The following is a 26,833-nucleotide window of genomic DNA, read 5'->3' on the forward strand; positions in this document are numbered from 1 at the left end:
AGATCCGCACCATGCTCCGCTCAATAGCCTCGCGCACGTTTGCTCGAGCCAAATCGACTGCCACTCGACCGGCGAGCGAGTCTGCCGCGCACGAGTCGTCGACAGCTTCGAGCACCGCCTCGTCGTCGTCCGCACCAGCACCTCTAGCACGTCCTGCAGAGCAGGTCAAGCCCGTACGTCCCCGTCTCTCTCTCCAAAAGAGCCGTAAAGCTGATCGTGCGGCTCCAGAACCTCGAGACGCGCGCTCGCGAGCAGTCGAAAGCGACGGGGGTCGACCCTGCGCTCGCGTACCAGCAGCTGCTCGAAGAGCGGTTCGGCGGCGGGGACTCGGCGGCTCTGGGGACGCTCGTCAATGGGCAGCCGGAGGGGCTGGCGCCGAATGGTGAGTCGGGCGCGGAACGGGACCAGAGTCGTCGAGCAGGGCGGTGGCTGCTGAGCAGTCGCGACTCCCGCTCTGCGCAGCTTTGATCTGTTCTGACTCTGTCAACCATGACCGCAGTCAAGCGCAACATGTTCCGCCTGATCTGATAGCCGCCCTCGGCTCTCCCTTCGCCTCGTCGTTCCGCTCTCGTCGCAAGCATGTAGCCGTCTTCTCACCTTCACGGTGCGCCTGCCTCTCTCCCTCCCCACCTTTGCTCTGATTGACAGCTTGTCGCCGCTTGTAGACCCCTTTGCAACCCTGTACCGCCTCTCCCGCGCATTCCCATCGTACCGTCGTGCATGGTCCGTTCCTGAACGCAACACTCTCTGTGCAGCGCAGATTCGTCGCCGTGGCTGCGGAGCTAGACCCCGCTTGCGAAAGCTGATCGTCAAGGGAAGCGCGAGGCGATCTCGACGCGGCCATGTCCTGCCGACTCGCTCGGAAGCCATTCAACTGTCCCCGATAGTCCTTCCCGTTTCGCCGCTCGGCTTCTACGGCACGACGGCATGAGAATTCTTGAGCAGAAGGCGAGCAGCATCGTAAAAGCGGACGGGCGTATCCCGAAGGGTGCGGGACCGGCCGAGGGTCTGCCCTCGCATTGTTTACGCGCCGTCCTCGCCGTCCTGCCAGTCTCCGAGAGGGCAGTGCGAGAGCGAGAGAGCGCGAAGCAGCGGCAGCAGCAGAGGGCAGCGAGAAAGAAGCGGAAGCGTGAATCTCAGCGCCTCGCTTTACCTCCTCACGACGTCCAGCAGGCGTGAGGGCAAAGCGAGGTTACAGCGAGGCGGTGGATACAACAAGAGAGAGACAGAAGGAAGGAAAAAGGGAATGGCCACGTGAAACGAGTTGCACAGACTCGACTGAGAAGTCTCTACTCCCCGCTCCCCTCGACCCCGGCAAACGACAGCAGTCCCGACGACGACAGCAAAGCCGTTTAGAGGGTGGTGCTGACGGTGTCGATGCTCTTGCCGAGCGCCTTGGCGCGGTTCTGGAGCTTCTGGATCGACTTCTTGCCGCGGATGCCGCCGCCCCAGTGGCGCTGGGGAGTCTGCTCGTAGTTGGCCTTGACGGCCGAGACGAGCTTGGCGAGCTCGGCCTGGTCCTCGGCGCGGACGTCGCCAAAGGCGAGGACCGACGAGGTCTTGCGGCCGACAACGGCACCGAGACGGGCCTTGCCCTTGACGATGGTGTCTGGAGCGCGAGGGCAAGCAGGTCGGGTCAGTCCAGCTGCTGCGCCAGCCACGAAGGGGGCGCGGGAAACGCACAGGGGATGCCCATCTTGCGGCAGAGAGCCGGGAGGAAGACGACGAGCTCGATCGGGTCAACGTCGTCGGCAATGACGACGAGGTTGGCCTTCTTGTTCTCGACGAGCGAGACGACGTGGTTGAGGCCCGACTTGACAAAGTAGGGCTTCTTGCTCTCGTCGAGGTCCTTCTTGCCGGCGGCGAGGTCGGCCGCGCGGGCGTCGAGGCGCGCCTTCTTCTCCTGCTTGGTCTCGCCCTTGTATTTGTTGGCGAGGCGGAAGAGCTGCGTCGCCGTGTTCTTGTCGAGGACGTTGGCGAACTGGGCGATCGCGGGCGGCGTCTTGAGGCGCTGGTTGAGGATGACCTTCTGGCGCTGGAGGCGGACGTACTCCGGCCACTTGACGAAGCGGGTCAGGTCCGTCGGGGGACGGATCGACTGGCCTGCGGTCGCGCGACACAATGGAGACGGGTCAGCTCGGTCCGCATCTCGACAGGGCACAGCGAGGCGCAGGCTGACCGATGCCGAACGACTTGGGGCGCGACTCGAAGAGCGGGTTGGTCGTCTTCTTCGACGACTTGGAAGCGCCGGGAGCCTTGGCAACCTTGCGAGTCGGGGCCTGCGCGAGCGATCAAACGAGTCAGCACACACGTACGCACAGCAAAGAACGCGAACGAGAGAGGGACGCACCTGTTCACCACGGAAAGCGGTGCGGGAGGAAGGGGGGAAGGGGGGGAACCAGGACACAGGTCATTAAGATTCAGGGCCTCGCTCGGGAGAGAGTGCCACCGAAGAGCTCTACTGAGGCTCCCGTCTGCCCTCCCACGAGGGTCAGATCCGCGGGAGCCTCCTGTGTTGTCGAGAAAACTCCACACTCCGGCCTCATAGGGTCGCGGATTCCGTCGGCACTTGCATGCGGGTGGGCCGCAGAGGCAGAGGTGCACTTGGGGTGCTGTGCGTGCACTCGCTCGAAGGAGCGAGTGAGCAGGGAGCGAGCCCTTGGGTGGGGGGGATCAAACGCTGCCCGCGAGGGGACGAGCGCGAGGTGGTGGGACACGAGGACTAACCATCTGCGGGGGGTAGGCGAGGTCAGCAAGGGCTCTGCACAGCTGCAGAGGGCTCAAGCGGGCTACTTTTGTCGGAGGATCGAGGGGTGACCAGAGGTGGAGGGCAAAAGGCGCTCGGGGCGACGCGCGCGAGGGCGACCACCGGCGGGCGCACCAGACTCGACCCTCCGAGCTCAACCCGCTCGCAGCGAGTCACTTGCGGACTGAGACTGACTCGATTGCAGTCTTGCGTACACGACACAGCCAGTCACACGGCAGGAGAGCCAGGGCGAGAGGTCGACGAACAGAGCGCAGCGTCGTCTTCCAAGCTCACCGCTCGCAACGCTTCCGCGTGTCACTGCTCGTGGCCACGCTTTCCTTTACTGATCAGGCCAGTGACGAGAATGAGCAAGCGAATGAGAGCCGGAAGCAGTCACTTTGCGAGCGCGACGAGGCGAGCCTGCGTTCCCCTCGTCCTCGGCACGCCCCACCTCTCGCGCCACAAGCGCCGGCCCTGATCCGTCCCAGTAGCAGCCGACGTGTCTCTCTCGCACCGTTCAACCCGCACGTCGGAAATGCGCGCGTGCAAGGATCGCGGAACCACCCCTGGCTCGGCGTTGCATCGTACACAGAGACACACACAGCGGGCAAAGACCGGGAGGGTGTTTACGCGGCGTGGCGGCGCTGCTCGGCTGTGGGAACGGACATCGCTCGTCAGCCTCGTCGCTGCAAAGACGGAGCGAGGGGAAGAAGGGGGACGCACCGATGACACCGGTGAGCTCGTCGACCTTGCGCTTGGCACGGCGGAGGGTGCCGAGCTGCGGTCCGCACGAGGGAAATAGTCAGCACGATAGATCGTGTCGAAGGAGAGGTGCGCGCCTGGATCCCGCCCGTCCCTCCGGTTCGCGTCTCCTCCGCGACCGCAGCTCCACCCGTCCCGACCGTCCCATCGTAGCACCCTCGTCGCTGCAACTCCCCACACCTCTTTGCCCTATTCCTCGGCACTCCACAGCATCCGACAGGAGCGGCAAACGCACGCGCTTCTTGGTGAGCTTGCGGGCCTTCTTGTCCTGTAGCGGCAACAGCGCAACGTCAGCGTCTCGCTTTGGATGGACCGCACGAACCCTGAGAGAACGCACCTTGGAGTTGCGGATCAGCTCCATGACGCGGCGCTCGTACGGGGCAAAGCCGGCGACCTGGTGCGCGCGAGTAGGAGGGCGAGGTTAGCCGAGTCCACCTGGACGCCTCGTCGCGCTACGGGGCTCGTTCCGCGTCCACTGGCAAGGGGAGAGACGCACCTCGCGGACGATCGACTTGACAAAGGCCGAGCGGGCCGACTGCTTGCCCTTGCGGTTCGAGGGCTTCTGGGCCTTGGGGATGACCGTGGTCGGGTGGCCGCGGTTGAGGCCCCAGGGGAGGTCTGCGGGTGCGCAATCGACGGGTCAGCATGCGCGCTCGCAGGCGGTGGGCAGCTGGCGAGGGGGGAGTGGGTGGGTGCGAGCGGGCGAGCTTGGAGGGCGGGCCGTGGGAGGGGGCGAGCGGGGCGCGGGAGGGGGACTGACTGGTGCGAGCGGTGGCCATTGCGGTCGGAGGGGGGGAGGGGGAGGGGTGGCTGCGGCTGGGCGGGCGGGAGCAACGAGCAAAAGGGCGAGACGAGCGTGCGGGCGGGCTGGCGCCGGGGGTGCGTCCAGGGCGAGTGCGCGCTGCGCCTGCGACGAGTTTGCAGCCCGCGCGCGCGTGCGAGTGGCCGCCGCCGCCCGCTCCCCGCTTACGGGCCCGCGCCCTTTTGCTCCCCTTGCGCCCTCGCCCGTCGTCTCGCTAACCTCGTAAGCTCCACTCTGAGCCTCTTGGCCCGCACACCGCCCGCCCGCGCCCGCCACCGCACGCCCGCGACCCCGCCCCGAGCCACCGCCAGCCCCGCTCGAGCTCGGCGCAGATTTCACCTCGACGCGCTCGCCGCACAGCCCGCACCGCTCCTCTGGTGCGGCTCTGTGCCCGTCAGGACGGTGCACTCGAACGGACGGGAGCCGCGCACGGGGCGCTCGGGCGGCAGGGCGAGGAGCGAGAACGGGGCGACTCTGCTGCGGGCACGCACGAGCACTCGCGCAGGTGCGCACCTTGACGGGCAGAACCAGCCGTACTGACGAGTCCTTGCCTGCCCTTGTCCTCTCGCACCCGCATCTGCACGCCCGCCCTCCGCCATCCGCGATTCGTGCCGCGTTCCCCCTCGACCTCGACCTCCTGCTCTCACCCTCCCTCGACCCTCTCGCTCTCTCCGACTCTGCGCACCTGCCGCCTTCCTTGCGCACCCGTCTTCGTCGCACTTCCCTGGCGACCCACGCACGCACGCAGATGGCTCGCAACTCTGACGTCTCGCCGTACGTCGGCAAGCTCTCGCGCTCGAAGCTCTACTCCAAGAAGGGCCTCTACAAGCGCGAGCGCAAGGCCGCGCCCGCCGCCGACAAGGCCGAGGCCAAGGACGAGCCGGCGTTCTACCCCGCCGACGACGTCCGCAAGCCCAAGGTCTCGCGCAAGGTCAACAACCCGACCAAGCTCCGCGCGTCCATCACCCCGGGCACCGTCCTCATCCTCCTCGCCGGTCGCTTCCGCGGTGCGTCCTGGCCCCCGTGTCGTTGTTTGCGGCGGCGTTGCGCAGGCAGCGCTCGACCTCGAAATGCGGGTTCCGGAAGACTGACGCCTCGTGCTGCCCCACCCGCTCGCAGGCAAGCGCGTCGTCACCCTTGGCCAGCTCCCCTCCGGCCTCCTCCTCGTCACCGGCCCTTTCAAGCTCAACGGTGTCCCCCTCCGCCGCGTGAACCAGGCCTACTGCATCGCCACGTCGACCAAGGTTGACATTGGCTCGGTGCGTTTGCCTCTCCGTGCTGCAGCTCGTACAGGCTCGCGCCGATTTGCCATTGCCAGCTGCATCCGCTGACCTGCATCTCCCACGCTTTGTGCATATCGCAGATCGACACGGCCAAGTTCACCGACGCCTACTTCTCGAAGGACAAGGCGTCGTCGCGCAAGGGCAAGGAGGGCGAGTTCTTCAAGGACGGCGCCGAGAAGAAGGAGTTCCCCGCCGACAAGGCTGCCGACCAGAAGAACGTCGACAAGCAGATCCTTGCCGCCGTCAAGCAGACCCCTAACGTGCGTCGCCTCATCCTGCCTCCGGGGCTGTGTCCCCGGAACCTGCTTCTCTCGTGGTCTGGGACATCACTGACTCGTTCTGCACCACAGCTCGCCAAGTACCTCAGCAGCAGCTTTGGCCTGAGCAAGGGTCAGCACGCCCACCTCCTCAAGTTCTAAGCGGAACTCTGGTGAGGCTGGTTGGTCGTGACGGTTGGCGGGCCGTTCCGAGGGGTTGCGGTAGGTCGCTGTAACCCGCTGTAACACGTCGGGCTCCACTTTGGTTTCTCGGGCTGCGGGCGCGCCGGGCGTGCGCTGCCATGCTGCTTCGGCTTTTAGGGGAAGCGCCTGCTTCTGGTCAGCTGCACGCTTGTGTTGGCTCCTTGCGTGCTCCTTGCACTGCCGGAGTTGCGTGTCTCTAGCTTGTACGCGCTGGTCGCTCCGAATGACCTGATTATCCGCGCCTTGACGACGCTCGTGCCCCTGGCATTCTCGCTGCTCTCCTCTCGCTTGTGTCAGCCGTTTTCTCTGCTCGACGTTCGGAGCGGCCCATCTGCCGCCAAAGCGTCCTCACGCGTCGTGCGTCCCCTTCGCCGCCTCGCCTCCCCACCTCCGAGGAAAGTCCGCTCGACACTCGTTGACATCTCCTCTCGCTCGCTCCTTCCCGCCTCGCACGCCTCGCACGCGCAGCTGGCACGCGCAGATTCACGCGTAGAATCAGCGCACAACCGAGAAGAGTCTGCCCACCGTGCCTCACCAGTCGAAGCACCTCGCCCCGCTCCCGCCGAGCAACTGGCCCCTCGCGCGCTCGCCCTCGCCGTCCTCGAACCGCCGCGCGCGCGCTCCTGAGCCTTCATCAACGCTCGAGACGTGGTCTGCGCGCGCGACCGAGCCCGCTGCCGGCGAGCCGCGCGAGGTCGTCGGGCAGGGCGACTGGAGCAGGTGCGGGCGGCTGCAAGAGCCCGAGCGCAGGCCGACTCCGCGCAAGAAGTACAAGCACCAGTTCTTTCTCCGCGAGGACAGGACGCCCTCGACCGCAGCCATGCGCCGGGGCTGGCCGGCCGCGCAGACGTCGTCGTCGCCTCCGGTCGAGTCCGTCTCGCAGCCGCAGGTCGCGCCCGATTCGGCGTCGCCTTCGCTTCCCGAGACACCTGCGTCCGAGGAGCGCTCACCCACCGAGCCGTTCCTCCCGAAACACCTGCATCCTCCCAACGCCAAGCCCGTCGTCTTCAGCAACAAGTGGCAGGGCTTCCGCGTCGACGCCGTCCGGCTCGGTTACCTCGACGAGCGCAACTTCAAGCACTTCTACTCGGAGCGCGACACAAAGTGGCAGGACGGGATGCTCGAGGTCCAATGCGGGCGGCGCGGCGATGTCGCCCTGTCGGGCCACGCATTCGCGGGCGGCCACGGCGTCAAGATGGTCTTCCGAGCCGGGTCGATCACAGCGTTGTACCTTGCGCGCGGGCCCGGCGATGGCGACGTCGACTCGGAGCGGTTTCACCTCGTGCTAAGCGTGCGGCACACGCCGCTCTTCTTCGGCTACGTCTCGGCGCGCGCCAACCGCGAAGCGACGGGCCAGGTGCGCGTCACAGCGCTCGACAACCGACATGCGCTGCTCGTCCCGTACCTCTCGAACGCGTACAGCGTCACGGTCCGCTTCAAGCGCGACAAGTCGTCGCTCGGCGCACCGCCGACCGAGGGGTCCTTCGCCGACTTCCTGCACCAGCTCCGCAGCAACGGCTTGCCCGACCCGATCCAGTTCTCGGGCCAGTTCCCGGCGCTCGCGTCGCGGTCGTACGAGACGCGCTCGCTCGAATCGCTGCAGCGCACGCTCGCGCTCCTCTCGCCGACGCACGCGTACCACCTCGAGGGGATCCTCCGCGACGGGACGCTCGTCCCGCGCGACGTGCTCGAGCTCGCCGAGAAGCACGTCGCGCCGTGGGAGGCGACCGCCGCGCTCGACGACGACCAGGTCGAGAGCGTGCTCATCGAGCTGCGTACGAGGCTCGCCGAGCTGCGCGACACGCGCCGGGACTGGGTCAAGCTGCGCGGTCGCGGCGGAGAGGTCATCTGCGCCGACGGCGGCGTCCTCGACTTTGACGACCTGAACCCGAGTGTCGAGCAGGCGGCCGAGGAGGCGCGGCGCAAGGTCATCGACGAGCGTGCACAGGTCGACCTCGTACCCGGGGTCAAGAAGCGCGAAAAGGTCTTCGGTGCGGAACACTTCTGGTGCCGTGCGCTGACAGTCACGCCGAGCGGGGACATCAAGGTGGCCGGGAGGATCCTCGAAAAGGTGCGTGCACGACACTCGTTCGGGATGGCCCCCGTTCGTGCTCTCGGGCCGATCTGATCTTCGAGCGTGTACATGTCACAGTCTAACGCTGTCATTCGCCGCTACTACGACGCGGTCGACACGCACAAGGAGTCCGACCGCTTCCTTCGCGTCGCCTTTCGTGATGACGACGACCGGCCGCTTACCGCGAAGAGCACCGGTGGCGATTGTATTGAAAAGCTGTTGTATGCGACCGTGGGGAGGGCGCTCAAGGGCGGCATCGTCTTTGGTGGACGAACTTTCGAGTATCTCGGGTGCGTCAAGCTTCGCTCTCGCTGATCTCGTCGGCGTGCTCGTCCTGACTATCACGATGATTCGCTCCGGATGCTTAGTTACTCGCAGTCGGGTCTTCGCGACCGCATGGCTTGGTTTGTCGCGCCGTGGGAGGTCGAGGGCCGCGACGGCGAGATCTACCTGATCAACGCGCAGGCGATTCGCGACCGCTTCGGACGGTTCGACAAGATCGAGTGCATGCCTGCCAAGCTCGGAGCGAGGTGCGTGGGGGCTGCGCTTGTCGGTTCAGCTCGCCGCCGGTCATGCGTGAGAGGCTGATGTCCGGGACGTGGTGTGGTGCAGGTACTCGCAGTTCTTTACCTCTTCGCATGCGACCGCGTACCTTGGCTTCAAGCAGATCAAGACACGCGAAGACATCATCGCGCACGACTCGCAGGGCAAGGAGACGAACTTCACCGACGGAGCGGGCGTCATGTCGATCCAGTGCGCTTGCTGCCGCGCAACCTAGCTTTCCGAGCTCGAGCTTACGAGGTGCCGTCCAGACTTCGCGACCAGGTCTGGAGCACCCTCAAGGCCAACGGATTCCGTCGCGACATCGACGGACCGTCGCCGAGCGTCATCCAGTTCCGCCTCGGAGGATCGAAGGTGCGATTTAGCCCGCTTTCATTACCGACCGTTGTCTGTGCAGGATCTGACACGTCAATCTCTGCCCGTGCGCAGGGCGTTCTCGCCGTAGACGACACGCTCAAAGGCGCAGAGCTGCAGATTCGGCCTTCGCAAGACAAGTTTGTCGGCTTCGCCGACGGAGAGGGCTTCTGCCTGAACGTCTCGGATGCCTTCACGCGCCCGCTACGGCTTCGTCTCAGTGCGCTTGCCCTTCTACATACTGCTTGTACGAGCATCGCGCTGACCTCCTGGTCATGCCGTCCTGCCTTGCTACCCTCTCCTGCTGCCCCTTCCGTCGCTGCGCGCTTCTGCTCGTTCTCGATTACGCCGGGCTTGCTGCTCCTCTCGCTTTGGCTGTCTCACTCGAAAGACCGTCCGCTCATCAGCGCGCTCAATGATCTCGGTATCAGCAACGAGGTCTTTGTCTTCTACCAAAAGCAGGCCATCGCCGAGCTTGAGCCCGAGCAGCTTCAAAATATCGCGGGCGCACATTATGCACTGCACCGTCTCAGCTTCGGCGGCGCGACCCGCTTCAAGAGGTGAGCAACTCGCTGCCCCCGCTCGCTCCGATTTGAGCTGACGCTCTCCACGAACAGCCTGCTCAAGAGCTTCGTCGAAATCGGGGGCATCCCCGACAGCATTCTCAGCGAAGAGCCGTTCCTCCGTCAGGCGCTCGACGTGATCCGCGTGCGCAGCATGCGAGACCTTCGCGACAAGGCGTCGATTCCGCTTCCGGACAGCTGGGTCCTCGTCGGCGTGCCGGACGAAGACAGCTTCCTCGGTCCGAACGAGGTGTACGCCGCCATCCGCGAGCCCGACAAGCCCGACAAGATCACCTACCTCAAGGGACCGGTCGTTGTCACCCGCAGCCCGAGCATCCACCCGGGCGACGTGCGCGTCCTTCAAGCTGTCGGCGAGCTTCCGCCACAATGCAAGCTGCGCATGCGTGCGCTGCAGAACTGCATCGTCCTCCCGACAAAGGGCGACAGGGCACTCGCATCCATGATGGGCGGCGGTGGTGCGTGCTCGTCCGAACTCGCGCGTTTCAGCGACTCATTTCACTTCCATCCGCGCAGATGTCGACGGCGATACCTTCCAGGTCATCACGCTCGCCGATTTCATCCCGACGCAGGTCGCCGAGCCGCGCCCGTACGAGGGTGTGCCCGCTCTCGAGCTCGACCGGGCGGCCACCATCAGCGACGTCGCCAACTGCTTCATGCGCTACATCACGGGCGATCAGACGGGCGTCATTGCGAACAAGCACCTCGCACTCGCCGATTGGAGCGACAAGCACGGCTTCGACCCCAACTGCCTCAAACTCGCCGACTTGTACTCGGAAGCAGTCGATGCGCCCAAGTCGGGCAACATTGTTGATGCCGACCGGCTGCCGAAGCTCAAGAACCCGCGCAAGCGCCCCGACTTCATGCGCAAGACCGATCTCGATGAACTCGGTTTCGAGACGACGACGAGCGGCAACTTCGAGTACTATCGGTCGGACCGCGCGCTAGGCGAGCTGTACCGGAACATCGGGGACGACGGCCTCGCGACGCCGCCCGAAGTGCTCGATGGCTGGGAGAGGCCGAGTGCCGCGACCGTCGACAGCGCGTCGACGTCGTTCCGCCTCCTCCAGCTCTACATCGAGCGCCAGCTTTGCTCGCTGTTCGGCGCTTCCGCCGAATTCCTCGAGACGCTGCCCGAGGTCCATCGCGCGACGAACGAGCCGGTGCTCAAGGCGTTTTGCAGCCTCCTGCGCGACATCGCGCGCACGCACTCGCTTCTCGAGCGGGGTCGCCAGCTCTCCGAGCAGGAGCTCTTCGCCGTCACGACGCTCCAAGACGTTCAGCGGCACGAGGCTGCGCGGGGCAATGTTGTCGCGAGCATTGCGCGCAGCACGGCGGCGCTCGTCAACTGGCTCGAGCGCACACTCGAGGGCCCGCCGCCGGAGCACGAAAGCGAGATACGCGGCGAGACGCTCAAGCTCCGCTACAGCGCTTGGATTCTCGCGGTCAAGGACTTCGACGCGTGCGACTACGGCGTCAAGACGGCGCGCTGGGCCTGCCTCGCTATGCTCCTCAGCGCAATGGAGCAGGAGCGCAAGCGCCGCGACCTCTTGCCGCTCGGTTCGTCCTCGTCTCCTGTCGGCCCCGTCTTCGGCACAATTGGGGTTAGCCCGGCAGTCAGGCCTCCGTCGAACGGGCAACTTCACACCCCGCCGCCCTCGCCCTCGCTCACTCGCTCCGCGACCTCTCTCCCGACGTCCGCTCGCCTCTCCGGCGCCTCATCGCGCAAGCCGCCGGTCCCGTACAGCTCTCGACCCAGGACGGACGCCACGACCGCTGCGACCACGGCACTTCCGCCGACTGAGCGGACCGCTTCGACCTCGCTCGCCTCGCCCGCCTCGCAGCGCACCGCCCCTCCGGGAAAGCCTGTCCAGCTCGCACGCCCGTCAATCGCGCGCTCCAACGTGCTGAACGACCCGTGGCAGGTCGAGCTCCAGACGCGGCAGCTCTACACGCGCGCGGGCGAGGACCCGCCTCGCTTCGAGGACCGCGGACGGGACGATTCGAGCGACGACGTTTCCGACATCGGCGACGAGTCGATGCCGCCTGCCCAGACGCGTGCGGAAGGCGCGACGACGAGCGACGCGACGCTCGCGGCGTACACGCAGATGCTGCTTAATCTTCCTGCACCGACGACTACGACGAGGGCTTCGATTCCGCGCCGTGCGCCGACGCCCTGGGTCCCGACTGAGGCACGTGCGACGCTTGCAGGCAGTGCGCAGGCGGAGCAGGACCGCGGCGCGGGCAACGCGGTGCCCGCGCTCGGGGCGCTCGCCGCCTCGTCGGACGAAAGCGAGGCGCAGAACCCGTCCGCCGTGCCTGCTTCCCTCTTGTCGCCAGTGGAGGGCGACCTGGGCGACGTCGAAGGCGACGACGAGAGCGGCGGGACCGACGAGGACAGGCGATTCGAGGAGGAGGCTCGCGCCCGCCTGTACGAGGAACGCCGCCGCAGGAAGTACCTCGACGGCGTGCACATCCCGAAGCATCCGCCGCAGAGCCACTCGCGCACGGCGACGCAGCGCTCGAGCCCCACAAGCGTCGCACCCAGCACTCACGGCCCGCCGAGCCCGACGACGGCGCGGCGTGTCGACCCATGGGCGCAGCCGACAGAGCAGCAGACGCAGCATCAGACGCTGCAGAGGCTCGCCGCCGAAGAAGAGGAGCAGCAGCGGGTGCGGCAGGAGCAGCGCACGGCGCGGCAGGTAGCGAGCGGTCAGTTTGCGAAGGTCGATCTGTCGGGTGGTTGGGGCGCGCCGCACGGCGGCAGCAGCTGGTTCGCGACCGGCGCAACCGACGATGGCTCGACGACGGCGCCTGGGCATACGTGGACTGGCGGCTGGAGCGGCGGCAGCGGGGCGGCGTCGACTTGGTCCGCGCCTCCTCCCGCATCGACCTTCACCGAACGCACTTCGCAGTACGCCTCGCCGCCTCGCACGGGCTACAATACGCCTCCACACCTTCGGTACGCCTCACGCGGCCACGCCCTCGAGCCTCTCCAGATCCCCTCGCGGCCCGGTCCATCGTCCGCCCCTTCGCCAGTCGATCTTCGCGCGCCGTACTCGCCGACTTCCTACACCCCGCCGGCCCCGTCTGCATCGGAGTGGCACGCCAGTGAGACTCAGACGGACTTCGACGACGAGAACGACTACAGCCGCCCTCCTACGCCACCAGACAAGCGCAGGGCGTATTTCCATGGCAGTGGTGCGCCGTTCTGGGTGCGTTCAACCTGGACTCGCTTCCTCGTGCTTCGGTGCTCGCCTACAAGTCATCATACTGACTTGAGTGACTCTTTACGGACTCGTCCGCCCTCGTGCACCCTGCCGTGACCTTCTCTCGCTGGACCCGCACCCTTCCTCGCTGGCCTCCTCCCTTCCTTCCCTGCTCTCCACACAAAAAGGCCAAGTTCAACGACATCGACAAGCGGCGCTACAAGTCGAACCAGTCGGGCCTCGCCAAGCTGTACAAGTACGTCGTCGACGCCGACGGCCGCACGTTCAAGGAGCTCGGCTTTGGCCGGCGCAGCGGCGACGAGCTCACGCGTGGCGGCGGGTGGTGCGAGCGCGAGCGTGGGCGCGGATGGGGCAGCGAGGGCGGGGGAGGCCCGCCCGAGCGTGAGCGCGAGCTCAGCCGCGGCGACGACAGCTCGGGCGGCTGGGCTGCGCGCGCCCCGGCGTGCGGCACTGGAGGCGGGTACGGCTGGAGCGCATCGACGTCCGCCCGCGGCGCTTCGCGCCCGGCCGACGAGGTCGAGGACGACGATCCGCGCCCGGCGTGGGAGAAGATGCCGCACCCGCCTTCGCCGTCCGAGGTGCTCGGCGAGGCGTCGAGCACGCGTGCGCGCGCGGGAGGGAGGTCGGCTCGGGAATGGCGGTGAAAGTATTGCGCGGGGCTGGAGAGCGGGAGGAGGAGAGCGCATGGGCGAGGCGGGACAAAGACCGCGCTGTGCGAGGATGGTGAACGCTTGTGGAGTCGTAGCGTCGCTGCGGAACCGTGTCGGAGGCGTTCTGAGAATGCAAAAGGATCTGCTTGTTCGCGTCGGTGTTGGCTTACGCGCGAAGACCTGCGAGACGCGAGTCCCTGCACGGCGGAAAGGCGGTCTACGCTTCTCGCTCGCCTCCATGCAGGCATAGACGGCACGAATTGCCGAAAGCGTCACGGAAACGTTACAACAGCCGGGGTACTGCGCTCTGTACAGAATGGAGGCGAAGGAAGGGAAGAGATGGCTACGAGGGGTACTTGTTCGGGTCGAGGCGGTAGGTCGTGACGCCCTGTGCAGATCGGAAGGTCGTCAGTATCCGTCGAAGCATATGATCGCTCTAGCGCCCGCTCGGACCGCTGCAGTGCGCAATCCCGCCTGGCGCAAGCGCGGCGTCCGTTTCGACGGCGAGGCTGCGACGCACCTTGCTCAGCTGCTTGATTGCGATCTTCGCGCGCACGAGGGCGAGGAGAATCTCGTTGATCCGTACTTGCGGAACGCTCGTCGGGCCCGAGGACCCGAGCGCGGCGGTGAGGTCGGCCACTGCCAGCGTCAGACGATTGTCAGTTGAGCTCACAGTTCGACTTTCACGCAGCGCCACGGTCCATCATCGTGTGACGAGCTGCATAGACGCAGAAACGTAGAAGTGCGAGCAGAGCGACGCACTGACGACTCCGCTCGGGCGTTCGCGCAGCGCCCAGAGCACTCGCTCGCATTCGGGTCGGCGATTCTCGCGCAGGGCGATGGGGAGGAGGGGCATGATCGGGTCGGCGAAAGCCTGTGCGAAAGCGTGCCAGAAGGATCAGATCGAGTTCCGCGATAGAGGGGAGAGGAACGGCCCGAGGCGCTGAGGAGCACAGGCAGACGCACCGCCATCTCGTCCTTTCTCCGCTTGGTCAGCCCGCCGGCCTTCCCGCCCCTCGCAGACGCGCTCGCGCCTCCCCTCCCTCTCGCAATCCCCGTCGCGCTGCCGCCCCTCCCCCTCGCCCGCGCGCCCGCGCCCGCGGGGGCGATGAAGCTCTCCTCGTCGTTCGTGACGAAAGTCGTCTCGCCGTGCGAGGGGCTGCGCGGAGGGGACGACGCCGCGAGGAGAGTGTCGTCGCCTGCGCCGAGGTGGTGCTGCTGCTGCTGCGCGGCGAGGAAGGCGGCTTGTTGTTGCTGCTGGTGCTGCTGCTCGGCGAGGGCGTGCTGCCGCTCGAGGTACGACTCGTGCGCGAGGTCAAAGTTAAGCTTGGTCGGGGCCTATGGTGCGCAAATAAGAGTCAGCAGTCGACTCCAGCTGCTGGAAACGGAACGGATGCACGAGCGGGGGAAAGTCTCGCCCGCGCCGCCTTCCGTGGCTCGCGCGCAAAGTGGACGCGCCGACTGACCTCGAGAAAGTCTACGGTGTAGCCGTTCGCGCGGAGACCGAGGAGCCAGGCGGCAAAGGCGTCGTTTGTGCGTTCGAGGCGCGAGTGGACGCGGTCGACGTGCTCGCAGTTTGCGGTCAAGTCGCTGACGGCGTCTGCGAGCTCGGCAAAGACGGGGGCGAGGTGGGCGAGGGGCGGCTCTGCGCTCGACGGCGTGCGCGACGCAGAGTGCGACAGCGACAGCGCGCGCAGCGAGGCGGCAGAGACGCGTCGCAGCGGCGTCGTCGGGCGCTGCGAGCGCGAGAGCGACGACGCCCGCGAGCGCGACTGGGACGACTGCATCGTGCAGAGCTCTCCCCTGGAGCAAGTGCACGTGCAGGCGAGAGGCGAAGGCGGAGACGCCGAGTGTTTGTCGAGTGAAGCGATGAAACCGCCAAGTGCGCCGTCGCTCGCTCTGGGCGAGATCGGAGGGGTGTACTGCGGTTCAGAAATATGTACGAGTGGGTTCCAATTGAGCCTTGCTCCCCAGAGCGAGGGCGAGGTGCGCTCGAGCCAGGCTGCACTGCCTCCTCTTCGCAGAGTCCGCCGACCGTCCGCTCTCGCCGCATCTGCCCAGCTCTGGCGAGTCTTGAGCAGCGCAAGCAGCGTGACAGCCGATGGCAGGCTACAGCACAGGCTACGGCCAGCAGCCGCCGCGCTCCTACACCCCGCAGGACCCGACGCCGCAGTATCCCGCCTACGACCCCTACAACCAGCACCACCAGCAGCACCAGCAGCAGCCAGACCCGAACCAGCAGCACTACCACCAGCAGCAGCAGCCCTACGACCCCTACAACACCCACCAGCACTCGCAGCCTGCAGACTACTCGACCGGAGGTCCCGACGCCTACGGCGCACACAACCCCTTCGACACGCCCGGCGCCTACTCGCAGCAGCACGAGCCCATCTGGGCGCAACCCGTCCCGGGAGGCGGAGGATCGTCCGCCTACCCGTCGCAGCACGACTTGGGCGACCCGTACGCTGCCGGCGCACACAGCGGACCGGGCACGCCGCTGCACCTCCAGCCGACGCAGACTCACGACCCGACCGACGACGAGCCCGACTCGGCGCCGCTCCTCGCCGGACACGCCCACGGGCACGCGCACGCGCGGTGGAGCACGACGGGGCAGGGCGCCGGCCAGGCGGACCCGACGCTAGTACTCCCCGGCGGCATCGACCCGACCGCCGCGGCGCAGGGCCACCACGTGCCGTACGACCCGGCGGTGCAGGGCGGGTACGGGTACGGCGGCGCGGGAGGGTGGGGCGGGCAGGGAGGTTACCCGCCTGCGCCCGGCGCAGACGACGCGCAGAGCATCGTGCAGTATGGCAGGATCCCGCAGCGCCAGCCGAGGAGGTACAAGACGGTCAAGCGTGCGTTGACGGGGCCTTCATCTCGTTTCGCTTTGCGCTCTCCGACTGCGTACTGACCGGGTATGCCGTTCGTCCGTTCGACGTCGCACAGGCGTCCAGCTGTACCACGGCAACCTCGTCCTCGACTGCCAGGTCCCGCCCAAGCTGCTCGAGCGCTGTGCTCGCAAGGACGACCGCGAGTTCACCCACATGCGCTACACGGCCGCGACATGCGATGTGCGTCTCGTTGTTCTGGCCTTCGTCTACAGCGCCGCGCCGGGAGGAGAGCGGCCTTGCTGATGGTACCAGCCGTAAATGATGCACAGCCCGACGAGTTCCTCAATGAGCGGTACGCACTCCGCCAGATTCTGTACGAGACGCCGCGACGCACCGAGCTCTTTATCGTGCTCACCATGTACAACGTGCGCGCTGTCACCTGCTGGTCATTACTTAGGGCGGAGGATAAGAGAGCGGATCGACTGACGCTATCCTGGCTGCCGCCTGCAGGAGGACGAGGTGCTCTTCTGCCGGACCATGCACGGCGTCATGAGTGCGTTCGACCTGCGCTTGCTCATATCGGTTCAAGCTCGCTCACACGGGGCTCTAAACTGATGTTAAACTCGTGCGTGTTGCGCAGAGAACATCCGGCACCTGTGCGAGCGCACGAACAGCAAGACGTGGGGCGCCGACGGCTGGAAGAAAGGTCCGTCCCTCTTCCTCTTCCTCTCTCTCTCTCCTCGCTTCCCCGATCGACGAACGCTGACTGTCGCTCGCCCCGCCCGCGCACCCAGTGGTCGTCTGCATCGTGTCGGACGGGCGCGCAAAGATCAACGCGCGCACGCTCTCGGTCCTCGCCGCGATGGGCGTCTACCAGGACGGCGTCGCCAAGAACGTCGTCGCCGGCAAACCCGTCACGGCGCACATCTACGAGTACACGACGCAGAGTGAGCCCCGTGCTTCTCTATTCAGAGGGGATCCGAGACGGATCCTGCTGCCGGCTTCCCGGCTTGAGGGCTTGCGCTGGGTGCCGAGGCTCGGGCATGCACGAGAGCAGATCTCACTGACAAGAGCCCTCCCACAGTCTCGATCGACCCGGAGCTCAAGTTCAAGTCGGCAGAACGCGGCCTCGTGCCCGTGCAGAGTGCGTCTCCGTTCTCGTCTCCAGCGCAGGTGCTCTCGAGCGCCGTGGTGCCTTCGCTTGATCTTCACGAGTGACGAGTGACGGAAAGCGCGCTGACGCTGTGATCTCGCCCTTGCGTGCCCGGTCTGCAGTCATCTTCTGCTTGAAGGTTCGTCAGCCGCATGTCTCACTGCTTCGCACGCGTCGGACCCGGCGAATTGTCAAGCTCGATACGAGAGCGTGTTGCTGACACGACAATGCGTTCCTGCAGGAAAAGAAGTCCGTCCCCTCTCATCAGACTCGGACCTTCCCAATCACAGCCCGCAGCTTGGAGACTGACTACCCATGCGTCTCGCAGCGCCAAGAAGATCAACTCGCACCGCTGGTTCTTCAACGCCTTCGGCCCGATCCTGCAGGTGCGTCTCGCGCAGATCGCTCGCCGTTCAGACTGCGGCAGCTGACTTCCCTCGCGTGCAGCCCAATGTCTGCGTCCTCCTCGATGTCGGCACCCAGCCGGGCGACAAGAGCATCTACAAGCTCTGGAAGACGTTCGACGTGCGTGTCCAGCCGAGTCTTTCAGCTCGTTGCGCGGCCGAGCGCGAGAGACTGATCTGCCTCTGCGTTTTGGACGGACAGCTCAACTCGAACGTCGGTGGCGCGTGCGGCGAGATCGTCGCGCTCAAGGGCAAGTACCGCGTCATGAACCTGTGAGTCGGCGAGATCGCAGCTTTGCTTTCCCTTCGTCTGGGCGAAACGGGGAAAAGCTGAGCATTTACGGTTGTTCACGCAGATTGAACCCGCTGGTCGCGGCGCAGAACTTCGAGTACAAGATGTCAAGTGCGTCGACTACATCCGCCTATCTGCTCGCTGTTCCTGTCGGAGCCGACCGATTGACGCTTCGCCTGTCCCGAACGCAGACATCCTCGACAAGCCGCTCGAGTCGGTCTTTGGCTACATCACCGTCCTTCCCGGTGCTTTCTCCGCCTGTGCGTTTCCTCGAACCTGGCTCGGCGGAATTCCTCGACCGTAGAAGCGCTTCCGCTGATTCCGATTCTCGAGGATCGGACAGACCGCTACATCGCGCTGCAGAACAACGCGCAGGGCGAGGGCCCGCTCAAGGAGTACTTCAAGGGCGAGACGCTGCACCACTCGGTCGACGCGTACGTGTGCAGGTGTCTGGGACTGACGAGCCGAGACTGTGGCTGATCCGCTGCCTCCTGCCCTCTGTTCTGTTTCGCGCTTGCCGGCATACGTCGAATCGACACGCAGCGACCTGTGGACCAAGAACATGTATCTCGCTGTGCGTTCTTGGTCTTCTCGCACTGCTCTTGGGAATCCGATTCCGGCCGCAGCCTGCTGACGGCCTCGAGGTGCTCGCAGGAGGATCGCATCCTCTGTTGGGAGCTCGTCGCCAAGCGCGGGAGTGCCTGGCTGCTGCACTACCAGCGCAGCGCGTACGCGACGACGGTGCGTCAATTCCGCCTGAGCGGACTGGGCGACGACTTGCTCGCGCGGGCTGGCAAAGGGCTTCGCCTCGGCAGCTCGCGCTTGGCACGCGCGGCAGCCTAGTCCGTTAATTCCACCACGATGACGTACTGACTTGCTCGTCGACATTGCGAGCCCGCAGGACGTTCCCGACCGCCTTACGGACCTAATCACGCAGCGCCGCCGCTGGCTCAACGGCTCGTTCTTCGCCGGCATTCACTCGTCGTACCACTTTGGCTACCTCTACCGGTGCGGCTCTGCGTTTGTTAGAGGCGGGGAAGAGACCTTCGAAGCTGACTTGCGGAGGAGCAGGTCGGACCACACGTTCGCGCGCAAGTCGTGGCTCTTCGTCGAGCTGTTCTACCAGACGTTTACCACGCTGTGAGTGTGCACTACGCTCAGTCCATACATTGGCCGTGCTCTCCAGTGCAGAGTCTGGCAGGCTCCTTCTAGCCCTTCGCGCCCTCTTTGCCCTCGGCCGACTTGCAGACTGACTGTCGCTTTGCTCTTGCAGCTTTGCCTGGTTCTCACTCGGCAACTGGTTCATCATCATGTACATTCTCACCAAGGCCATGGAGGACCCGTCGTTCGGGCTGAACGGGATCGAGGTGCGCGCGCCGTCTCTCAGAGTAAAGGACGGTCTCGCTCATCGTGCATATCTGCTCCGCCAGTACTTCAACATCGTCGTTCGGTACTACTACGTCGCGTTGCTCAGTATGTCTCGTCTTCAAGCAGTGAAGCTGCGGAACAGAATTGACCGGGCGCCTCGCAGTCACCTGCTTCATCCTCGCTCTCGGGAACCGCCCTGCCGGCTCACGGGTGTTCTACCTCATCATCGCCGTCTCGTTCGCGCTCATCATGCTCTACATGCTGGTGCGTCGGCGCGGATCCGCGGTCCCAGCGGCGAAGGACGTCACGCTGATTCCCAAATGCCTCTGTCCGTCTCGCACTTCGTCCTCGTCCCGCACAGATTGCGGCGGGCGTGATCACGTACTACGGCATCATGAATGCGAAGGACGCGATCGAGGCGGCCGGCGGGAGCTTCACGGTCAGCGACATCTTCACGAACGCGACCTTCCGGTAAGCTCTGCCTTCTCTCCGCTTCCAAGCGGTCTCTGCGGTCAGCGTGTGTGGAGCCTGACCTTGCTATACGCTTGCAGCAACATCGTGATCTCGCTGCTGTCAACATACTGCCTCTACCTCGTCTCGTCGCTGATCTTCGCCGACGTGAGCCCACGGCCGCTCCTTGCTCAGCCTCCGCAGACTCGCTGACCCTCTTCTGTCGTACAGCCCTGGCACATGTTTACGTCGTTCTTCCAGTACCTGCTGCTCTCGCCGTCGTTCACCAACATTCTGAACGTGTACGTCCTGTTTCTCGCCGTTTTCTCGGCTTTACAAGCCTCCTGACGCCCTGGACGCCCCAAAAGCTACGCGTTCAGCAATATACAAGATGTTTCGTGGGGTGAGCGAGCACGCTGCGTCCTGGGCGACCCCGAGAGCGCCACGGGAAGGTCGTGACCGATCCGTGGCAGCCTGAAGGGCCTCTGCCGCTTTTTCGCTGCGTTCTGCGCCTCCTCTGTGCCCGTCGCCGGTTGAGACGTTGTACTGACCCCTTCGACGCCCGTGCACTTAGGCAATCGCCCTGAGGAAAAGGTCTCGACCGACTTGGGCGTGGCGGACGTCAAGGGCAACGACGTCGATGTTCTCGTCCCAACGGCCGAAAAGGACATCAATGCAGCGTACGACGATGCAGTGCACGTGCTCGCGAGTCCGGCGCCGAAGGAGGTCAAGAAGGTCAACGCCGAGGAGAAGATGACCGACTCATACCGCGCGATCCGCACCAACGTAAGTCTGGCGCCTCTTGCCTGGCTCTCTTGTCCTGGCCTTCCGCTCTGCTCAGCGCCTTACAGCTGACTCGGCTGTCCCTCACAGGTTCTGCTCGCTTGGACGCTCTCGAACGGCGTCCTCGTCGCAGGCATCCTCTCGACAAGCGCCGGCAGCGCTTCGCCGCAGAACGTCTACATGGCCTTCCTCCTCTACTCGGTCGCGGCGTTGGCTGCGTTCCGCTTCATCGGCTCGACGATCTACTCGGTCATCTGGGTGTTCCAGCGGTAGGCTCGAGTGCTCCCCGTCCCCTTCGCGCCCTCTCGTCTCGCAAGCCATACCTCGTAATTTGGCCCCCAGCGCGCCGTGTATGACGTATGTTCTCCCTTCTATGCCTGGTTCACGCAATACCCGCAATGGACCCTGTCTCTTCGATTCTCTTGTAACGTTCCAGGGGAAGTTGACGAGAAGCCCCCCCGCGATGTGTCTCTCTGGCTCTTTCCCCTGCCTCTTTCTGCTTGCTCGCCTCGCTCAGCAAGTCCTGCTGCTCACAAGGGTCGAATACATGCCCGACAGGCTCCCTCGCCGGACAAAGGGAAGCGAGCACCGCTTCATCGCGCAACCTGCCTTCTGCCTCGACGGCGCACAACTCGCTAGCGCAGCTGACTTGCTGCGGTGCTGAGTCTCTTACCTGCATTCTGCACCTCGAGCAGCGCAAGTGTCTCTCCGTTCGCTCTCGCCGCCAGCACCGCTCATTGCCTCGCCCCCACCCCCACTTCGCGCCCGATCCTCTCGCCTACGCTGTCAGCGAGACGGTCGTGCGCGTCGCGGGGTCGATCCGGATGCTCCAGAGACTCGTCTCCGCGAATTCGGTCACCCATTCAAGCTCACGACTCGTCCAGCCTCGACCTCGCCTCGCCTCGACTGCCGCTCCGCAACCGCCAGCCAAGGCCAAATCCTTCGACTGGACTGCTTCGGGCATCGCCCAGTTCGGCGCAGCGGGAGAGCGAGTTCCGAAGCTTCGTCTCGCGGCGAAAGGCGCGAAGAAGCCGCTGCCGTGCGACCCGCTCGCTCGCGTCAAGAAGGCACTTGACCTTCCCGTCCCGAAACGCTTTCCGCCGATCCGGGACGAGCGGTTGGCCCTTCTCCTGAAGGACAGCGGCAACAGCGATGCGAGCGCCGAGCTGGCCGAGGCGTATCACCCTGAGCTTCTCGAGTTTGTCGGCGACCGCTTGCTCGAGAAGATCGTGACCGAGTGCCTGCTCGTGCTCATGCCGCGGCAGCGTCTTGCGCGTGGCAAGACGCCCACGCTGAAGTTCATCGAGAGCGAGTAAGCGTAATTCGGGCCCGAGTCTGAGATGCGTCTGACGCTCTCCTCTCGCAGAACCCGGCGCCTGGTCACCAACCGTCTTATCGGCAAGCTCGCCGACGAGTTCAAGCTGCCCTCGTGGAGTTCACAAGTGAATCGCGGCGCTGTGTGGGAGGCGCACCTAACGGCACTTCGACTTGCGGACGGCGAGCAAGCCGTCCTCAACCTTCTTGCCCCGCTCGTCAAGCGTGAGGTGCTCCGTGCGCATCCGCAGATCATGACCACCGGTGCGCATACGCCCCGTGGCCTTGTCGTACCTGCGCTCATCTCCGTTGCTCCAGTCCGACCGCCTGGTCTCGCTCCAGCCTCTCCCGTTGCCAAGTCCACGGCAGTCAAGTCGGCCAAGACCGCTGCAGCAAAGCCCGTCGCCGCTAGCCCGGCCGCCAAGTCGACCACCGCACCCGCAACAGGGCCGACCGCGCAGGCCAAAGCACGGTCAAAGCCTGCAGCGAAACCGGCGACACCCTGCGCGTCTCCTTCGCACAATGCCGCCTCGACTTCGGCAAGCAAATCCTCTGCCGCGCCTACAGCCAGCTCATCCGCAACGTCAGAGACATCGCCGGCGTCGCCACCCGCAGCGAGTCCGCCAGCAACGAGCTTTGTGCGAAAGTCGGCGAGCAAGACGGCGAAGAAGGCCGCGCGGGCGAAGGAACTGTTGGAGAAGAAGACAGCGGCAAAGGAGGAGAAGAGGCTGGCGAAGGTGGCGGCCGCTGCTGCGCGGAAGGAGGCTTACAAGGCCGTGTTGGCAATGCTCGGCCCGGCAGGCTCGTTCTCTCAATGTTGTCCGCTCTGGCCATGGCTGACTATCTTCCTTCCAGGTCCACTCGTCTACCCAAATGCCGCGCAGGCTTACGAGCGCTTTCTATTGGACCTCAAGGAGCGCGACATTGCACACGAGCTCAACATGGAGGAGGGTTGCTGCTATGTCAACGTGCCCGGCGTTGGCAGAAGTCGTCTACCATGGGGCGCTTCAGAGAAGGCCCTGCGCAACAAGCTGGTGGGTGCCTTTTCAAGTGCTAAGCTCATCCGCATCAAGTGAGTGGCTTTTCCTCGATCTGCTCCGTACGAAACTGACACCAGTTGTGTGCAGTGCCCGGCTCGCAAAGTCACAGCTTGCATCAACAGCACCTCGTTTAGTGTAGCATGATACCCTCTCATTTGCTTTCGTTACCCTGCAAAAGATACCCGCGGGTCTTTCATACCTGTCTCGCCTGTTGCGGTACCTGACAAGAAAGCAAGGTTTCTCAGCACACTTCTGCCCCTTTCTGCCTCTCTCGCCTCCGCATAGGCACAGACACAAAGGTGTTGAGGCTGCCAAGAGGAGCACGGCGGCATTTACGCGATGGTGTTTGTCTTCCACACATGTTTGAGCAACCAAGTGCATGTAAAATTACTGACTGAGAGGGCAAGGACCTTGAGGTGATGACAATGAGGTCAGCTTGTTCAGCTGGGGAACGGCAGCACAATGACGTGCAATGCCTTTGAGCTCCTGGCGTACTCGCATACAACTTTCTGTCTGGACTGTTATTTGGACTGTCAGAATCAATGCACTCCGCACGCAAGTGCAGACATTGTAGACAGCCAAGCTGCAGTCAGTGTAACTGCAGCGGTCAAGAAACACGCGGAATTGTCGACCAACCGCAAATTCCTTGAACATGGCCTTGAGGTGGCGCTCCTTGTATTTGGTCCAGAATGGCGCCCAGACGGCTTGGTAGGCGCTACCGTAGGTACGAGCGTTGGGGTCGCCGCCGAGTCGACCGTAATCTTTGGGTTGAAAGAGTCCGGGCTCGAGCGGAACCGTGAGACCAGCTGTCACGGGCGCGTGCGTCACAACATTGCTGACCGAGTTGTGCATTGCGCGCACGACGGCGCGCGCAAAGGCGGGATGCGCCGAGAACTGGAGAACGACGTCGGTGACCTGATCGTACCCAAAGCCGCGCGAGATGCAGCTGGCGACGGCCTCACGCAGCTCGGCGTTCAAAGTCTGGATCACAGACCAGAATGACGGATGCAAGATGATGGCGTTGTACGACCTGTTGATACGGGACGTGTCGGACGAGCGCCGGGTGCCAGTACGCGAGGTGCGGCTTGTCGACGGCGACCTGCTTGACGGCGTTCCACGGCGTGATGGTCATGATCTGGTTTGCACAATTCTTGCGAGACTTGTGCAGGTGGTACTCCAGACCCTCAAGCAGGTCGATCGCCTCGTCGACGACTTGGGAGACCCCGCCAAGTTGCGCCAACAGAGTCGCGCATGCGGCCAAAGTCAAGATGCGGGGCGTTCCCTTCGACGCCGAGCTCGGCAAGCGTCTTGGCCTTGACATCTGGGTGCATGGCAGAGTAGCGCACGAACGCGCTGCCGAGGATTGTTGAGGACGCCAAGGCGAGGAGGTCGAGCCGGCTTGCCAGCTCCTCCTTCGTGGAGGTGTTGACCTCAGATTGCGCCACAAGGCCAGAACAGAGAGCATCAAACTCAAACCTGTAGACCGCATTCTGGGGCGGCTGCTGCGTTTTGAAGAGGTTGTGCAGAATAACGAGCGCAGCACAGATGTTGGCGAGGAGGGCTGCGTCGACCGGCGGCGGGCTGTCCAAGAATCTGGCTGGATTGACCTGCTTGTGTCTCCAGGCGCCACGGTGCAACTGGATACAAGCGTTGAGGGCTGACGGGCGGCCGCTGCGATCGATGAAGGCCTCAACGCGCTGGCGAGCATCCGCAGGCGAGTCCTACAGGCACCAGGTATCAGCGCGTGAACAGCGCAGCACGGCAATAAGCCGCAAACGCACATTGATGTTCTGCAAACGAGTTGACGGACGCAGACCTGGCTGGGTAGTTGATGGGTCGCGCTTTGAGGTTGCCGAAGGCTCTGAGCTGTCCAAATTTCTTGCCCGTGTTGCGTGATGCGGGGACAGCAGCCGTCTGCTGGGTGCCAGTCTGGGACCTGGCAATGCTCTTGGTGCTCTTGGGCGCCGTCGACTGCTGCCGCGTGCCGTACTCGCCGTTGTCCTTGTTCTGCTTCTTCTCGTGACAACGCAATTCATCTCTGGTGTTGCGCTTGCAATTGCCGTACAAGCAGTCAAACCATTCGTCTTCTTCCCTCGGGTTGTCGAAGACGGCCGCAAGCCTCTCAAGCGCCTCAACCCCTTAGGCTTTGCAACCGGCCCGGCTCTGCGTCTGCTTGTGACCCGTGGACGCTGCGCTCGTACTTGAGTCAGTCAAAGACCAAGAGAGAATAGCGAGAGACGCACACTGCGCAGCCAACCCGCTTGTTAAGCCTGAACGCAGCGCCATGTAGACCTTGTCAGGGCCAAGATCATCCTCCAAACGCCCTCCTTCGCCGCGATTGAGTTGCGCCTTCTTCTTGGGCAGAGGCCCTCTTGGCAAGCTTAGGACACTGGCACTACCCCCCACTCCAAAGAGGGAGGGAAGCCCGGTGCTGAGGTCTGGGACGGGCGCGACGCGGTGGTCAGGATTGACAAAGACGCAGATGTACGCTTCAAAGCAATTGCCGCCGTACGAGCTGGCCTTGAGCACATCTTCAAACAAATTGTACCACTTCTTGCGCTTGTTGTTCAGGCGGCGCACACCTGCACCTTTGCCGCCCTCCAGCGCGACAGCCGTGATGGCAATGTAGTGACCCGTCCAGGGGTTTGGTCCAGCGTGCGCAATGATGGCGCTGAGCACAAACTCCTTGGGCTTGTCGGCCGTGGCAACAGGCACCTTGATGCAAAGCGCAACAGTTGAATCGTCGAAGACTTGGCAAGAGCCGTCCGGCTTTGAGAGTGCAAGAACCGTCATGAGCACACCGCCAAGCAACGCGATAGTGTGCGTGCAGCTGGCAGTCAAACCCTGGCACAAGTAGCACTTGAGCGCGACGCTGGTAGGAGCGAGAACGGCGTCAAGAGCGCGCTGGTGCGAGTGCTGCGGAAGGTCGGAGATGGGCAGGCACAGAATGCAGCCGTCGGGGCCTGAGACGCTCAAAGTGTGGTGGCAGTTTGAGCACTTGAAGACATTGTCCTTGACCACGCTGCCAACAGGCCCCTCGAACGCGAGGTTGCCGAGCATCGTCTCAGCACCTCGTCTGCATCCTGCTTGGCGTACTGAGAGGACCAGGTTGATGCAGAACAAAGCAGGTAACGTTTTGCGGCCTGAGGGACTTGCAGACCTGGCGCAGCTCTGACAATCTTGCGCAGCTCATCCGCGAACATCTGCGCAAACGCGCTCGCCTTGTCGTCATTGCCAGCGCCGCTTGTCAGCACCGCGTTGTGCAGGTGCGGCACGTGGAGGACAACATTACACGCGGCGGCAGTCGCGCACATCGGGTCACCACCGCGCTTGTAGTGCACGTGCACAAGCGACTGAGATGGCGGTGGTGCCGCTTTCAGCTGCTGCGGCACAGAGTACAAGGGGTGCGTTGGACGGAGCGGCGGACAACTTGGATGCAGCTGCCCTGCACCGTGGTCAAGAGTGCTGGCAGCCGACGGCGCAGCGGGCACGGCAGCAGAGTGGCTCAACGACTGAGAGGTGCCGGCGTGAGGCAGCTGCGCCGGCGCCGTTGCTGTGCGGCCAGTCTTTGGGGGGGGGGGGGGGGGGGGGCCCCCCGGGGGGGGGGGGGGGAAAAAAACCCCGTGTGCCGGGGGGGGGCGGCAGTGGGGGGGGGGGGAGGGGGGGGGGGGCCCCCCCGGGGGTTTTTGCCCCC

The 26,833-nt window shown here is 64.7% G+C and overlaps 9 protein-coding genes across 9 annotated transcripts; 5 read left to right on the plus strand and 4 right to left on the minus strand.

Annotated features, from left to right (window-relative positions):
* Positions 1 to 11: 11 nt before the first annotated feature.
* JCM10292_000336 (uncharacterized protein) lies at positions 12 to 528 on the plus strand (the record flags this gene model as incomplete). The annotated part of the gene is made up of 3 exons (XM_076652920.1): positions 12 to 173; positions 229 to 382; positions 500 to 528. 3 exons carry the CDS (start codon positions 12 to 14, stop codon positions 526 to 528), a joined length of 345 nt encoding a protein of 114 aa, XP_076501520.1.
* An 824-nt stretch (positions 529 to 1,352) lies between these two features.
* Positions 1,353 to 2,730, minus strand: JCM10292_000337 (uncharacterized protein; the record flags this gene model as incomplete). Its single annotated transcript, XM_076652921.1, has 4 exons — positions 1,353 to 1,609; positions 1,684 to 2,103; positions 2,180 to 2,279; positions 2,728 to 2,730. The coding sequence occupies 4 exons, from the start codon at positions 2,728 to 2,730 to the stop codon at positions 1,353 to 1,355; spliced, it is 780 nt and encodes a 259-aa protein (XP_076501521.1).
* Positions 2,731 to 3,372: 642 nt separating this feature from the next.
* On the minus strand, positions 3,373 to 4,287 carry JCM10292_000338 (uncharacterized protein; the record flags this gene model as incomplete). Its single annotated transcript, XM_076652922.1, has 6 exons — positions 3,373 to 3,398; positions 3,470 to 3,524; positions 3,744 to 3,776; positions 3,846 to 3,902; positions 4,005 to 4,126; positions 4,269 to 4,287. The coding sequence occupies 6 exons, from the start codon at positions 4,285 to 4,287 to the stop codon at positions 3,373 to 3,375; spliced, it is 312 nt and encodes a 103-aa protein (XP_076501522.1).
* Positions 4,288 to 5,058: 771 nt separating this feature from the next.
* On the plus strand, positions 5,059 to 6,012 carry JCM10292_000339 (60S ribosomal protein L6; the record flags this gene model as incomplete). Its single annotated transcript, XM_076652923.1, has 4 exons — positions 5,059 to 5,317; positions 5,430 to 5,569; positions 5,674 to 5,853; positions 5,944 to 6,012. 4 exons carry the CDS (start codon positions 5,059 to 5,061, stop codon positions 6,010 to 6,012), a joined length of 648 nt encoding a protein of 215 aa, XP_076501523.1.
* Positions 6,013 to 6,152: 140 nt separating this feature from the next.
* JCM10292_000340 (uncharacterized protein) lies at positions 6,153 to 13,498 on the plus strand (the record flags this gene model as incomplete). The annotated part of the gene is made up of 11 exons (XM_076652924.1): positions 6,153 to 6,206; positions 6,548 to 8,125; positions 8,207 to 8,418; positions 8,497 to 8,658; positions 8,741 to 8,881; positions 8,941 to 9,043; positions 9,119 to 9,263; positions 9,435 to 9,603; positions 9,661 to 10,082; positions 10,141 to 12,839; positions 13,022 to 13,498. 11 exons carry the CDS (start codon positions 6,153 to 6,155, stop codon positions 13,496 to 13,498), a joined length of 6,162 nt encoding a protein of 2,053 aa, XP_076501524.1.
* A 349-nt stretch (positions 13,499 to 13,847) lies between these two features.
* Positions 13,848 to 15,291, minus strand: DAM1 (Dam1p; the record flags this gene model as incomplete). Its single annotated transcript, XM_076652925.1, has 5 exons — positions 13,848 to 13,892; positions 14,025 to 14,143; positions 14,267 to 14,378; positions 14,471 to 14,842; positions 14,971 to 15,291. The coding sequence occupies 5 exons, from the start codon at positions 15,289 to 15,291 to the stop codon at positions 13,848 to 13,850; spliced, it is 969 nt and encodes a 322-aa protein (XP_076501525.1).
* A 314-nt stretch (positions 15,292 to 15,605) lies between these two features.
* On the plus strand, positions 15,606 to 21,058 carry JCM10292_000342 (uncharacterized protein; the record flags this gene model as incomplete). Its single annotated transcript, XM_076652926.1, has 28 exons — positions 15,606 to 16,359; positions 16,451 to 16,575; positions 16,665 to 16,760; positions 16,846 to 16,888; positions 16,976 to 17,041; positions 17,130 to 17,282; positions 17,420 to 17,479; positions 17,611 to 17,627; positions 17,730 to 17,737; positions 17,817 to 17,874; positions 17,936 to 18,013; positions 18,095 to 18,165; positions 18,249 to 18,295; positions 18,376 to 18,444; positions 18,528 to 18,618; positions 18,728 to 18,758; positions 18,839 to 18,925; positions 19,086 to 19,192; positions 19,256 to 19,324; positions 19,458 to 19,551; positions 19,615 to 19,657; positions 19,716 to 19,816; positions 19,914 to 20,023; positions 20,104 to 20,170; positions 20,234 to 20,304; positions 20,371 to 20,405; positions 20,577 to 20,788; positions 20,876 to 21,058. 28 exons carry the CDS (start codon positions 15,606 to 15,608, stop codon positions 21,056 to 21,058), a joined length of 2,946 nt encoding a protein of 981 aa, XP_076501526.1.
* Positions 21,059 to 21,609: 551 nt separating this feature from the next.
* On the plus strand, positions 21,610 to 23,175 carry JCM10292_000343 (uncharacterized protein; the record flags this gene model as incomplete). The annotated part of the gene is made up of 5 exons (XM_076652927.1): positions 21,610 to 22,097; positions 22,152 to 22,363; positions 22,418 to 22,607; positions 22,667 to 22,737; positions 22,955 to 23,175. 5 exons carry the CDS (start codon positions 21,610 to 21,612, stop codon positions 23,173 to 23,175), a joined length of 1,182 nt encoding a protein of 393 aa, XP_076501527.1.
* Positions 23,176 to 23,579: 404 nt separating this feature from the next.
* JCM10292_000344 (uncharacterized protein) lies at positions 23,580 to 26,199 on the minus strand (the record flags this gene model as incomplete). Its single annotated transcript, XM_076652928.1, has 6 exons — positions 23,580 to 23,657; positions 23,776 to 24,120; positions 24,194 to 24,274; positions 24,381 to 24,700; positions 24,921 to 25,155; positions 25,546 to 26,199. 6 exons carry the CDS (start codon positions 26,197 to 26,199, stop codon positions 23,580 to 23,582), a joined length of 1,713 nt encoding a protein of 570 aa, XP_076501528.1.
* Between the last annotated feature and the right edge of the window lie 634 nt (positions 26,200 to 26,833).

The sequence above is a fragment of the Rhodotorula paludigena genome (genome assembly GCF_050403205.1).
Source record: "Rhodotorula paludigena JCM10292 DNA, Rt_paludigena_JCM10292v1_ctg103, whole genome shotgun sequence".
NCBI lineage: Eukaryota > Fungi > Basidiomycota > Microbotryomycetes > Sporidiobolales > Sporidiobolaceae > Rhodotorula > Rhodotorula paludigena.